At 41.0% G+C, this 12,959-nt stretch overlaps 1 protein-coding gene across 1 annotated transcript in view; it reads right to left on the bottom strand.

Annotated features, from left to right (window-relative positions):
- The window catches only part of LOC107572006 (A disintegrin and metalloproteinase with thrombospondin motifs 6), an 89,970-nt gene that overhangs the window by 9,364 nt on the left and 67,647 nt on the right, over positions 1–12,959 (bottom strand). Inside the window, exons 16-19 of the mRNA XM_016258412.1 lie at positions 11,679–11,759; positions 9,544–9,707; positions 7,603–7,741; positions 5,407–5,536 (exon numbers count right to left, since the gene is read on the bottom strand). Coding sequence (XP_016113898.1) covers positions 5,407–5,536; positions 7,603–7,741; positions 9,544–9,707; positions 11,679–11,759 — 514 coding nt within the window. The remainder of the gene's footprint in view (positions 1–5,406; positions 5,537–7,602; positions 7,742–9,543; positions 9,708–11,678; positions 11,760–12,959) is intronic.

The raw sequence follows: 12,959 nt of genomic DNA, 5'->3' as shown, positions 1-12,959 counted from the left end.
GATAGTGCCCACCACGAGGGAGCAAGCCGTGGACGGTGTGAGCGCGGAGAGGAGCTCCCCCCCCCCTGCATCATGGGTGAGCTGACTATGGCGGGACATAAGTGCCAGAACAAAGAGGGAGGGCTCCTGATTCCTCGTTTAGCCCAGGAAGGGCTCCTGATTTTTCGTTCAGCCCAGGAAGGGCTCCTGATCCCCAGTTCCGCCCAGGAAGGGCTCCATCCAGCTCAGAGCGCCCTCCAGTGGCCGCTCCTCGAAAATGCCCGCCCTCCCACCCACTCCAGCCTCCTCCACCGCTGTCAGCCCCTCTGCTTGCCCTCAGCCCACCATCATTGCTGTGCGACCCCCACGGGACTGCCGTCCTCCAGCGTCGCCAGGGTTGGAGTATCCCTCACCTCCACCTCCAGCCTCCGAGGCCCGGACTCCGCCTCTGCCCATAGACCGAGCACCCGCTCCAGCCTCCTCCACCGCTGTCATCTGGCAGCCCCTCTGCTCGCCCTCAGCCCACCATCATTGCGGTGTGAGCCCCACGGGACTGCCATCCTCCAGCGTCACCGTGGTTGGAGACTGCCTCGGCCCGTAGACCCAGTGGCCCCACCTTGGCTCCTAGCTCCCTCGCCTCCACCATCACCCATCGATCCATCAGCTTCACCGGGCTCCCTCGTCCCTCCGGCTCTGCCATGGTCGGGCGTCGACCCGCCATCGCCTCTGGACTCCACTCCTCTGGCTGCGCCTCGTCGCTCTGTCCCACCGGCTCCGTTGGGCTCCTTCCTCCTGCACCTTGGTCCTCAGTCGCTCCGGCTCCACTGCGGATCTCCAGATCTCCGCCTTGGTCACCAGAGCCTTCGGCTCCACCCTGGCCCCCCGGATCCTCGGCATCCCCCTGGCTCGTTGGCTCTCCGTCTCCGCCTCGGGCTCCTCCACCACCTGCTCCGCTGCTGTTGGTCGGCCCCCTGGAGTTGGTGGCCATTCCTCCTCCATGGCTCCTCCCACCATCGGCTCCACTGTGGGCCGCTGTTTTGGCTGTGGCCTGGGTCCTGCTGTGCTCTTCCTGCTCCGGGTCCCTCCTGTCTCCTCCCTGGACTCTGTCTGCCAGCCCCCTCCCGGCCGTCCGTCCTCCTCCCTGAGCCTCCTCCCTAGTTCCCACCCACTCCCCTCCCCATGTTGTTTCTACGGTGCGAGGACGCACCTTCCGTAATGTACTCATAGCAGGAGTAATGTCACGCCCCTAGACTCTTTGTGTTGTGTTTTCCCTCCCCAGGTGTGCCGTGTTCCCTTTAATTAGTAATTCCTTGTACCTGTGTTTTTCCCAATCACCCAGTGTTTAAAAGCCCCAGTCCTTTCAGTTAGTGTTTGTCGGTTCCCCGTGTGATCATTAAAGATTGTGAATTGATGTTATCTCCATTGGCTCTCCGTCTCCGCCTCGGGCTCCTCCACCACCTGCTCCGCTGCTGTTGGTCGGCCCCCTGGAGTTGGTGGCCATTCCTCCTCCATGGCTCCTCCCACCATCGGCTCCACTGTGGGCCGCTGTTTTGGCTGTGGCCTGGGTCCTGCTGTGCTCTTCCTGCTCCGGGTCCCTCCTGTCTCCTCCCTGGACTCTGTCTGCCAGCCCCCTCCCGGCCGTCCGTCCTCCTCCCTGAGCCTCCTCCCTAGTTCCCACCCACTCCCCTCCCCATGTTGTTTCTACGGTGCGAGGACGCACCTTCCGTAATGTACTCATAGCAGGAGTAATGTCACGCCCCTAGACTCTTTGTGTTGTGTTTTCCCTCCCCAGGTGTGCCGTGTTCCCTTTAATTAGTAATTCCTTGTACCTGTGTTTTTCCCAATCACCCAGTGTTTAAAAGCCCCAGTCCTTTCAGTTAGTGTTTGTCGGTTCCCCGTGTGATCATTAAAGATTGTGAATTGATGTTATCTCCATGTTTCCTCGTTCCTCGCTCCTTGCCTCCCGAGAAGTGTGACAGTAGCAGTGCGATAAGGCTGCATATCAGAACGGCTGTGATATGGCAGTAGGTAATCACAGCCTGCTGATATATAGCCATATCGCACTGCTACGAGTGTGATATTGCATTTATACAACAGTTTGACGGCACAAGAGTGTAAATTTAAAAAAAGAGACCAAAAACAACAACAGTGTCTTTAAAAACCCTCTTTTGTGTGGAACTACTTCCTTCCACCACGGATTCAAATCTCAGTTTGACAGTTTAACAGCTGAGCTCAAGCCCCGTTACTAATTCGAAAACGTCACTTTAGAACTTTAATAAAGAAGGAACGTTGAGTTGCTTCATTGAAAGCTTATTGTATCACCATATTAAAAGCTCACTGTACTACTTATATAGAGTCAAGTATTTTAAGAGGGAGATGGACTGAGTGAGTGTGATTACCTGCATCTGATACAGCATTCATTCTTCAGCTCAATCTCATATTCACAATAATACATTAGTTTGAATGTCCGCTGAGGAAAGCGATATTTTTGTTGTACTATCCTTCCATCTGATAAGGGTGATTTCCGATGATAGCGCTGCTCACTGCATTTGTTGGCTGCGTCTTACAAGGTGTTGTTGAAAGTAAAAATAACTTCCTTTTTTTATGGAATGGCAGCAGGTTGGTGTGAGAGCATCTGCACGCACAGTGAGGCCAAGACTTTTGGACAACGGCCTGGTGTCAAGAAGGGCAGCAAAGAAGCTACTTCTCTCCAAGAAAAATGTCAAGGAGAGACTGAAATTCTGTAGGAAGTACAAGGATTGGACAGCAGAAGACTGGTGCAAAGTTATTTTCTCTGATGAAGCTCCCTTCTGACTGTTTGGGACATCTGGAAAATCGATTGTTCGGTGAAGAAAAGGTGAACACTACCATGAGTCCTGTGTTGTGCCAACAGTGAAGCATCCAGAGACCATCCATGTGTTGGGTTGTATTTCAACAAAGGGAGTGGGCTCTCTCACAATTCTGCCCAAAAACACTGCCATGAATAAAGAATGGTATCAAAACGTCCTGCAAGAGCCGCTTCTTCCAACAATCCTTCAGCAGTTTGGTGATGATCCATGCATTTTCCAGCATGATGGAGCACCATGTCACAAAGCAAGAGTGATAAAGATGTGTCTCGAAATTCATTACATTGAAATTTTGGATCCGTGGCCAGGCAACTCCCCGGATCTCAATCCCATAGAGAACCTGTGGTCAGTCCTCAAAAGGTGAGTGGACAAGCAGAAGCCCACAAATTGTGATCAACTCCAAGAACTAATAAGGCAAGAATAGATCGCCATCAGTCAGGATTTGGCCCAGAAGCTAATATCCAGCATGCCAGAGCGAATTGCAGAGGTTATGAAGAACAAGGGTCAACACTGTAAATATTGACTCATATTTTTTGCCAATAAAAGCCTTTAAAACTTATGATATGTGTATCATTGTTTTTCAGTATACCATCAAAACATGTGGGAAAATAATCTACAAATACTGAAGCAGCAAACTTTGCAAAACACAAAATTTATGTCACTGCCAAAACTTTTGGCCATGATAGTACACATTGTTAATGTTCAACAGGTTATGAACTCCACACAATGGCAACAACAATTCCAAATTTGCATTCAATTTGTCTTCTTTTTTGGCAAAATTAGTTCTATGCTTTTAGCTGGGCTGTGGAAGATAGGCATTTTTATATAAATGTCTGACTTTTATCATTTGTTACGGCTGAATTAAGTTTTGTGCGGTTCGTTTGCATTCTCTTGGCGATGCTCTGATAAAGAAATGGACGTCGGTTCTTATGAAACACTACAAGTAAAATAAAATTAAAGTTGGACATAAATTATTAACGAAATAAAATCTGTCATTATCTGCACGATCATTAGAGAGAAATTGCCTCCCCCAAAACAACAGGGTGTTCTCGAATGACCATTATGACCCTTTCTGGGCCAGAGACTGCATTCCTCTGACATCAGGTGGAGATGGAAATAGATTTTAGATTATGTTATTAGCGATGCCCATCTTGGGGTTCAGGTTCACTAAACCCTCCACTGGCACGATGCAGGAGTGCAGAGGCCAAAACCATTTAATTCCTCCTTCCAATTTAAAATTTGCAGACACAAGTGAACTTTGCTCAGCTGCTCGCCTCATTGAAAATGAGCCGCCGCACACATGCATACTCCACACGTTTATGGATATTGTCCCTTGAGGGTTCATAAACTCTGCTTGCCAATACAATTAAACGCAGGTGATCACTCATACTTTTTTTTGGATGCCTTTAGGATTTTGGCCCCAAAGTCCAAATGAAAATAGGCAACATATGAAGAAATAAATCATGTTGCTTAGTTTTTAAGCTGTCTTCAAAGAGGCTCTTTATGGCCGGGGTGCTATGAAGACAAATGAAACATTACGGGTTGTGGCCCTTTGTGCTTTTTATTGCCGTGTAGCCATGTACTATTTTGATAAGGCTCATCAAAACAGAATACAATTTCTGTATTTTTTCATCCTAGGCTGGCAAAGACAGCAAAACCTTGATTATAAGCCACATGTTTAGGAAATTAGATATATTTTACCTCAGAATTCAAGGAAAATTATATTGATAAAATTTAATTTTTTATGAAATAAATAAAGCCTGTTTTTTTTATAACAATTAAGATTTTTTTCTACACTGTGACATTCATTTCTTGACAGATAAACCCTATTTCTCAGAAGTGTACTGTAACAGTCTCCTTTGATGTGATGCAATAAATCTTTTTCATGAAAATCTAAGTCTCGTAACCAGCCGTGACCATGACAAATGACAAGTGACAGGACATTTTGATAATCATTTGGCTTCTTTTACTTTGGTGTCACACTGGGTAGACCTGCTTATTGTGAAATATAATTTGTTCAGAACTCTGCTACTCATAACTGTATATCAAATAACTTCTGATTGGTTGAAACTGTGTCTTCTTGTGCAGCATTTTTTGCTGTCAATGTGGACAGGATTGCTTGTCACTGGAAACTTGTCACATCTTTGGTTTCGCATATGATGTAAAGCGAAAACATTTCATTGCCATTCCCATAATGCAAAAAGTAATGATATAATAAAGTACAATTTTAAGAATGTATGATGATAGTTTTCATTATACTGAATTTAATTGATACAAGTATAATAATAATAAAAATAAAAAAAGAGAAATGTCCGGATTATTCTTCATACTTCATTACAGTATTGAGAATGATTTTTTTTAAATTACAGTAATTTGGAAGGAGAACATTGCAAAAAAATAAATCAGTATTTTCTAATTCTAATCTTTAATCTAATTTTTGCATTGTTTTCCAGTCGTGGTAACAATTATAAACAGGCTATACTTAAATTTTTGCCTTGTTCCTGATATGAATCACAAATTTCAGTTTGAGATTCCTGAGTGTTTTTTTCCCCCTAGTACACCTCAAATTTTCTATACTCACTCCGGAGGACAAGGCTCGGTGTTGCAAGGTCGCTGGTTCCCTGGCGGTTTGCCGTCCGGGTCGCAGTAGCTGTTTTGGACCACCGAACCGTCGTCCAGTCTTTTACAAACCACCTCCTGCTTCTGCGAGCCTGCAAAAAGACAATAAAACATCACTTCATTCATCTGCCTCACGCTTTCAGCTGGGAGATAGTTTTCGACACTTCAGCAGCTCGTGTGCAAGTGTGGTCGGCATCGATCCCTGAGGTAAAACTACTTCTCTGTCTCTTCTCTAGGGGTCCACTTGCTGACAGAGCACTCTGTGTGGATAGAGGCACGGAGGCGATATTATTTTTCCCTCAGTATTATATCTAGGTGTGTAAATGCCTCGGTTGAAGTGAGTGTCTTAGTGAATTACTTTTACAGAGAAGCCAATCTTTTCTTTGGCTCTTGGTTGTGAAAAGTGAGCATTACCACAGTAATGGCAGAGTAGTGCTCTACGCTATATACTCAGCACTAGGAGCCATTGGTGCAGGGGCTCTTTGGGGCCCATAAGAAAAGACATTAGCCTCCAGTTAAGCTGGTTTATGCCAAGATTGGCTAATGCACAAGGCCACCTTGTGAGGTGGATCTAATAGCTGCCAATACGGCATTCTTGACTGGGAAACCGAAATAACGAAATACTCCGGTGGGAGCGTGATGACCCCTTTCGAGAAAAGAGATTTGATTAGCTGAAACCAAGCTAGGGTGTAAAAGTAAAATCTCATGACATCAGTTTATGATGTAAGACCGTTATCAGTGTTGTTGCACATAACGATCAAAATAAAAAGACGGCAACATTGAAATTTAATGGGAGTTTGTAGAAAAGCAGGAATCAAGCCCAAGCATCTGTAGCGGTGTGAATCACAAATAATTTTTAAAAGAATATTGCAGAATTTTTATGGCAGTTCACTCGGTGTTTAAACGCTCCCTGTGTGGCTTGCCAACAGAACAGCGGTGAATTGTATTAATAACACAAAATTTCAAAAATGACATAAGTGTTGCTCTGGGGTATTTCTATATAAACTAAAATGTGTTCAAATGAATTGAGCAACAAATGAGGTTGAGTTCACTGAGCCCGGAGAAAAGCCCTCCGTGGACTAGCCTGCGATGTTTGCATATTTTGGTGAAATATAACACGTATTTTGAATGTTTTCAATGGCCATACTTTAAAAAAGCAGAGAGGAAAACTATTTATTGTTGTAAGAAAGCCATTTATTTCGGGGCAGCCTGAACAGTCTGGTCATATTTGAGGTGAGGGCTCACATTTACATGTGGTTATGACATTCAGATGTTGAAATAAGCCTTTCACTGCATAACTTGTACATTAGCAGTACAAATTGATGGACCATATAGTCCTATGTCAGATAAAATACACATTTATCATTCTGTTGGATTTTATTACTAATAAAAAAGATGACTCTGCTGAAAACACCAGCATGAATTTACAGTCCAATATGCTTCACAAACAAGACATGGCAAAGCAAAATAGAGCTTTCAAGATTCAAAAAGACCATAAAAGTACCATGAAAGTATCAAAGTAGTCCACACCAGATCAGTTCAATTCATAATAAATCATTCAAACAGGTTTTGTGCAACAGCAGGATGCGCATACATTTTAAAAGTGTGCATAAAAAACTTGTGCGCTCGATTTTTTGACAAGAAGACATGCACATAAACTACAATGGAAACATTTAACTAATAAAATCCTTGATGCACATCAAAAAAAGTCATGTGACTTTGCCTCAACGGATCATGTGATTGGATAACTGGATAAGTAATCAAACACCATATCAAATGTTAATCATTTTGAAATGCCTGAGCCAAAGTCTGTCATCAAAATGATTTGGTATATTAATCAGCTCCCATATCTGTCTCACATGATTGTGTTCCCAAACATTAGGAATCCTGATTTATTTCATAGTAAAACAGAGCCACAAGTATCCCCGGATGCAGCAACTTTCATTTTTATTACTAATACTTTGCACCAGTTTCCCAGGAAGTGACGATATTGTTCACTTGAACACATGGGATGGAAACAGTGCTTTATTTACAAATGTTTTGTGTGATATTTTAATTTTGAGCACAAGTTAAATTCGCAACTTTAGATGGAAACAGCTAATGAACAGTAGTTACAACAAACTTTCTTAGTAAGGACGTGAATGATTGATTGGTTTACCTCCTGCACATGTTTTAGAGCACTCAGACCAGGGCAGATGGTGCCAGGAGAAGCCCACTTCATTGTCCCCACTTCCTATACGCTGGATCGGCACATTGAACTTGTAGTGGATGCCCAGGTTTTGTTCTTGTAGTAGCACCTGAAACATTAAAAATGGATGGCAGGTTACTTTTCTGTTGCTAATATAGTGGGTCTACCGAAGAGTTCAGGGTCTACCTGGTTAGTTTTGTTCCCAAATTGTGGCAAACAGCACACCGACGGACACAAATATTTTAGTATATTATAGTAGAAGGAATTTTAGAGTAGTTCATAGCTGGACTGTGCACATTCTTTGGTGGCATCAGCCAATCAGTGTTGTCGTGATGTTATTTCCCTGCCTGACTGGCTCAAAGAAGAAAAATTTGATGTGTCAATGAGCAAAGATGGATGCAGGTTGCAAACATCAGAGGCTGGATGCGCCAACCAGGCACCTGTCATTGAGATGAATTGGAATTTCTCCAGGTATTATAGAACTCCATGGTCTTAACCAAGGATTTTGGCAAAGGAAGTTAGTCTTGGATCGGTGACAGAAAGACAAATACCGAGGTCTTAAAAATGCATGGAATAGAGCAATCAAATTCTTAAGAAGAGGAGATTTTTTTGGGATGAGCCCAACCTCAGTTCAGCCTCAACGAGCACATATTTAGCATATCACATCAGCTTTACTCCTGAATTACTTAGTCAGAGAGCTGTAATTGTGTGTGTGTGTGTTATAAATTGGAAAGCCATGTTAACCAGTGTGGGCCACAATGGAATGGCTTGCGGTGCACTGGCCACTTGTATGTTTTCCAGCGGCGCTGTGACCAGGCCTGGTATTTCCAGCACTTTTGTCCAGGCGAAAGCCATTGTGGTTGCCGAGATGGGGCTTTTTAGAATGAACACACACGCGTGCTAAAACATGTGCACATGAGCACTCTCATTTGGACAGACAGAGGTTTTTAGTGCAAACATATATAACGGTTAACTCTGAAACCGTAGCCAGAGTTCATGTGAGGTTTGTACACAGATGTGGACTTTATTTAGAATGAGGCAAGCAGTTTCAAACTGCGCATTCACAACACAAGCCTGCTCTACAGTATCACTACTGTGACTTTCCTATAAGACAACTTGACTGAATTATTGTCAGACTATAAAATCTCATATAAAGGAAAGACCTGAATTGCTGTGCAAAAACCTATTCCACTTTGAAATTGTATTTAACTGTAGCTTGTAGTATTAAATTAAATTGTAGTATTAAACTTTAGCTTGCTCTATCTGTTTTCTTTTTATTTATTATATGATTTTCTTGCTACGTGTACTGCATTAAGCTAACTGAGACTTGTTATAGCACTTGCATTGCTCTTTTGTTGATTTTGATTGCTTCCATTGTCCTCATTTGTACGTCGCTTTGGATAAAAGCATCTGCTAAATGATTAAATGTAAATGTAACTGTAGATCTAATTTTCAAATAAAACATTTTCGTTGTCGATAGAATGTAAATTGTGTCCAATTTTGTGAAACTGATTCATTTAAAAAAAAACATTGTCACACATATCATTGCATTCTGTATTTTTAAACGATGTTAAATGTATTTAAAAATTTTCCAAGCAAGTAAGCAAAATTGTCATACAAATACAGTAACTGTGCAATGTGAATGTATTTTCAAAAACACTAACCATGACATAAAATGTATTTTACATAAAAATGTAATGAGTTTTGCTGAAAGGAAAGTGAAGAAGTGAGAGGAAAAAACAGGTAGAAGAGAGGAAGGGGACACACACAAATTAGATGCTCAAAACTATGTGGGAAACCTGAGTTTGAATGTAATTGACCTGCCAGGCCATATATCCTACATATACTTCTAAAACACTTGCACTTCTAACACACTACTGTATTCTTTACAGTAAATAAAGTTCGACTCACCATAACCACCAAATTTTCAGTGGTGGCCCCTAGAGCTTCTAGCGACTCGGGTTCGTCAGTCGGCCTCTTGTAGTGGAAGGCTGTTCCTGCAATGTCAAATTTGCGGGGCCAGTCGATGGTCCAGGCTCCGTTGATGTAATAGTCATCCCCCTCCGATTTCAAAGCTGTGACAAGCGAGAGCTCCAGTTAATAACCCGACACGAGCAAGATGCTGTCAAGCAGAGAGAGAGATGACATCGCTGTCATTCATCAACATGATGAGCATCGTCTTACAGAGGAGCTCAGGCCTGACGTCAAGGGCAATTTTCACTCTCACTTTCAGACGCTGTGCAGCTTGTAGATCTAACTTACCAAGTTCAGGTGAAAGTCTACCTTCCTTACAAATACCGTAACTGCTCAGTTGTCAAAACAAAGATCTCATCTCAAAGCATAACACACCTCAAAATATTCACTCTTTTCTTGATGCAGATGAGGCCAAATTGTAGAAGAACAATCCAGATGTTTTGTACTCACTCCAGCTCAAAAAGACACCATTTATTTTTCTTAAAGGTACACCAAGTATTTTTCAAACAAAGAAATTAATGGTAGTTTTAATAAATCTTTCAAATGGTAACACTCACATTGAAGATTAGGATGTTTTATTACAAATTGGGCAGCTCCAAATAGCCAAATATTATCTTGGTACTAATATTTGGCTAAACTAGCTAAAATAGGCCAATTGTAGCACACGATTAGTCTCAGCCTGCACGCCAGTCACGCCCACGGACAGTTAGCTGAACGTCTGATGCATACAACACACAAAACTGGAAACACTTCAGGAGTTTTGAAGTTGTCTTTGGATTGGTTGAATTATACAGGATTTCCGGGAGACCCCCTCATGGGAGAAGAAAGTCGTCGTGTTTACAACTGTGATAATGAACGCTAATCAGGATCAACTAAGTGTTGGATTTTAAAAAGTGTGTGAAATATTTAAAGTTCATGGCATAGACTCTTTAAAAATGTAACCCCCCCCCCCCCCCCCCATGGAACAATAAAGGAGAAATTTAGCAGAATGTTTAAACTGCTCTTTTCCATGCTTGAAAGTAGTGACTAGCTCCCAAAAGGATAAAAAGCAACATAAAAATAATATGACTTTTACACGATTGACTGAAAAGACTGAAATTTAAGCCATTATAACCTAAAAAAAGGATTCACATTTTTATACATAGTGTGTCAAGATGTGTCAGACAGGTTAGATATCGATGATACCAAACGGCAATTGGTTCTTGCAAGTCTCATAACTGAAAGTGACATGGCATGTTTTGATATGAATGCATAAGCATTCGCCATATGTGAAAGTTGTATAAAAGTACTTTTGTGTTCCATGGAATAAAGTAAGTTATACAGGTTTGGAACAAAATAACTGAAAATAATAGAATTTTATGCCCTCAAACTATCAGTTACATGACACGTAGGGCAAAACCAACCAGAAAGATAAGACAGTTGTTTCAGTTAGAAATGAAAAGAACTGACTGATGTTAAACATCAAATGAACCAATTCTGTAAGCATGCTACGTCATCCGCCAAATATTTGTCAGACATTAAGGATCTCAAGACTATTTCAAAAGATTCTCACTTTAAACAGGGCCATATGTTTATATTTGACAAATGTGGCATGCATGTGAATGTCTGAAGGAGACAAAATGTGTTTTACAATTTTCTTAAATACGTTGCTCGCAAGCTCTTTGGCGCTAACATTGGCCACTGCTGTGCTAGAACATCAATAAATTATCTTCCTTTCAAACGGCGAGAAAAACCTCCACATCAACATGATAGATAACAAAACCCAACAAGCTGTCATTCACACTAGCTAGATTTATGTTTGTACTCAAAACAACTTAATTGGACCCGCTTGTTTGATTGTTTTAATTAGTTACGTGGCTGAGAACCATGATGGTGTTACTCAGCTTGCGGTTGGGAAAAGACAACAGGCAAAATCAAGGCAATGAACAAATATAAGACATGAGAGCGAGGAAGGCTGTCAGATTGATCCAGATTTACACCCACAACAAAGCCTAAAACAAACCATTTCACTACTTTTGTACCCAGTATGGCTTCATGAACAAAGCTTCAAGAAGATAAATACAAACACTCACCGATGTAGTTCTTTGACACGGCCTCTTCTCTGATTTCAATATGAACCGATCCTTTTGGTATCTGGACAACCTCCATATAACCTACGAAATATAAAACTTGATTTAGAAAATGTACAAAATGAAGCAAAACCTGAATTTTACTCACAGAACAGCACTATTTTGCAGTTGTCCATAAATGTGCATGCATAGATGTACTATGTTTTATTTTAGCAGCATTTTTTTTTTTTGCATCGTGAGTGCCGCAAACCCACAATGCCATTATATTTAGGTAATGATGGTCGCTTAATCAACTAGTCCACCCAACATATGTATTTAGTTTTTATATTTTTAGTGTCACTTAAATTAGCATGCTGTGCTTCAATTAGCATTAGCGTGCTATGAGAGTTTGCTCTGTATATCTCTCTCTTAATTTTTGTCTTTGAATTTATCTCCATTAAAGCACCACATTCAGATACTTTTTTTGGCCACTGTGTCGCCTCTTACATGATTACATGATGTTTTTTGAGTGTATAACTGCAAGATAAATATATACACTACCGCTCAAAAGTTTGGGATCAGTAAGACTTGTAATGTTTTTTAAAGAAGTCTCTTATGCTCAGCAAGGCTGCAAATATTTGATCAAAAATACAGAAAAAAACTGTAATCTTGCAAAACGTTATTACAATATAAAATAATGGTTTTTATTTTAATATCCTTTAAAATATAATTTATTTCTGTGATGCAAAGCTGGAAATTCAGCCATTACTCCAGTATAAAGTGTCACATGATCCTTCAGAAATCATTCTAATATGCTGATTTATTATCAGTGCTGGAAACTTTTTAAATTTTTTTGGGAAACTGCGATACTTTTTCAGGATTCTTTAATGAATAACATTTAAAAAGAACAGCATTTATTCAAAATATTAATATTTTCTAACAATATAAATCTTTGCTATCACTTCTCATCAATTTAACACATCCTTGTTGAATAAAAGTTTTAATTTATATAAAAAAAAAAGAATACAAATTTCCTGACCCTAAACTTTTGAACAGTAGTGTATATGGTTAGAAAAGATTTCTATTTTAAATAAATGCTCTTCTTTTTAACATTTTATTCATCAAAGAATCCTGAAAGAAAGTATCACAGGTTCCAAAAAAATATTAAGCAGCACAACAGTTTCCAGCACTGATAACAAATCAGCATATTAGAAGGATTTCTGAAGGATCATGTGACACTTTATACTGGAGTAATGGCTGATGGAAATTCAGCTTTGCATCACAGAAATAAATTATATTTTAAAG

The sequence above is a fragment of the Sinocyclocheilus grahami genome, unplaced genomic scaffold (assembly GCF_001515645.1).
Source record: "Sinocyclocheilus grahami isolate Dianchi unplaced genomic scaffold, SAMN03320097.WGS_v1.1 scaffold1680.1, whole genome shotgun sequence".
NCBI classification, from domain to species: domain Eukaryota; kingdom Metazoa; phylum Chordata; class Actinopteri; order Cypriniformes; family Cyprinidae; genus Sinocyclocheilus; species Sinocyclocheilus grahami.
The sequence above is the reverse complement of the archived record's forward strand: the minus strand, read 5'-3'. Positions and strand labels throughout refer to the sequence as shown.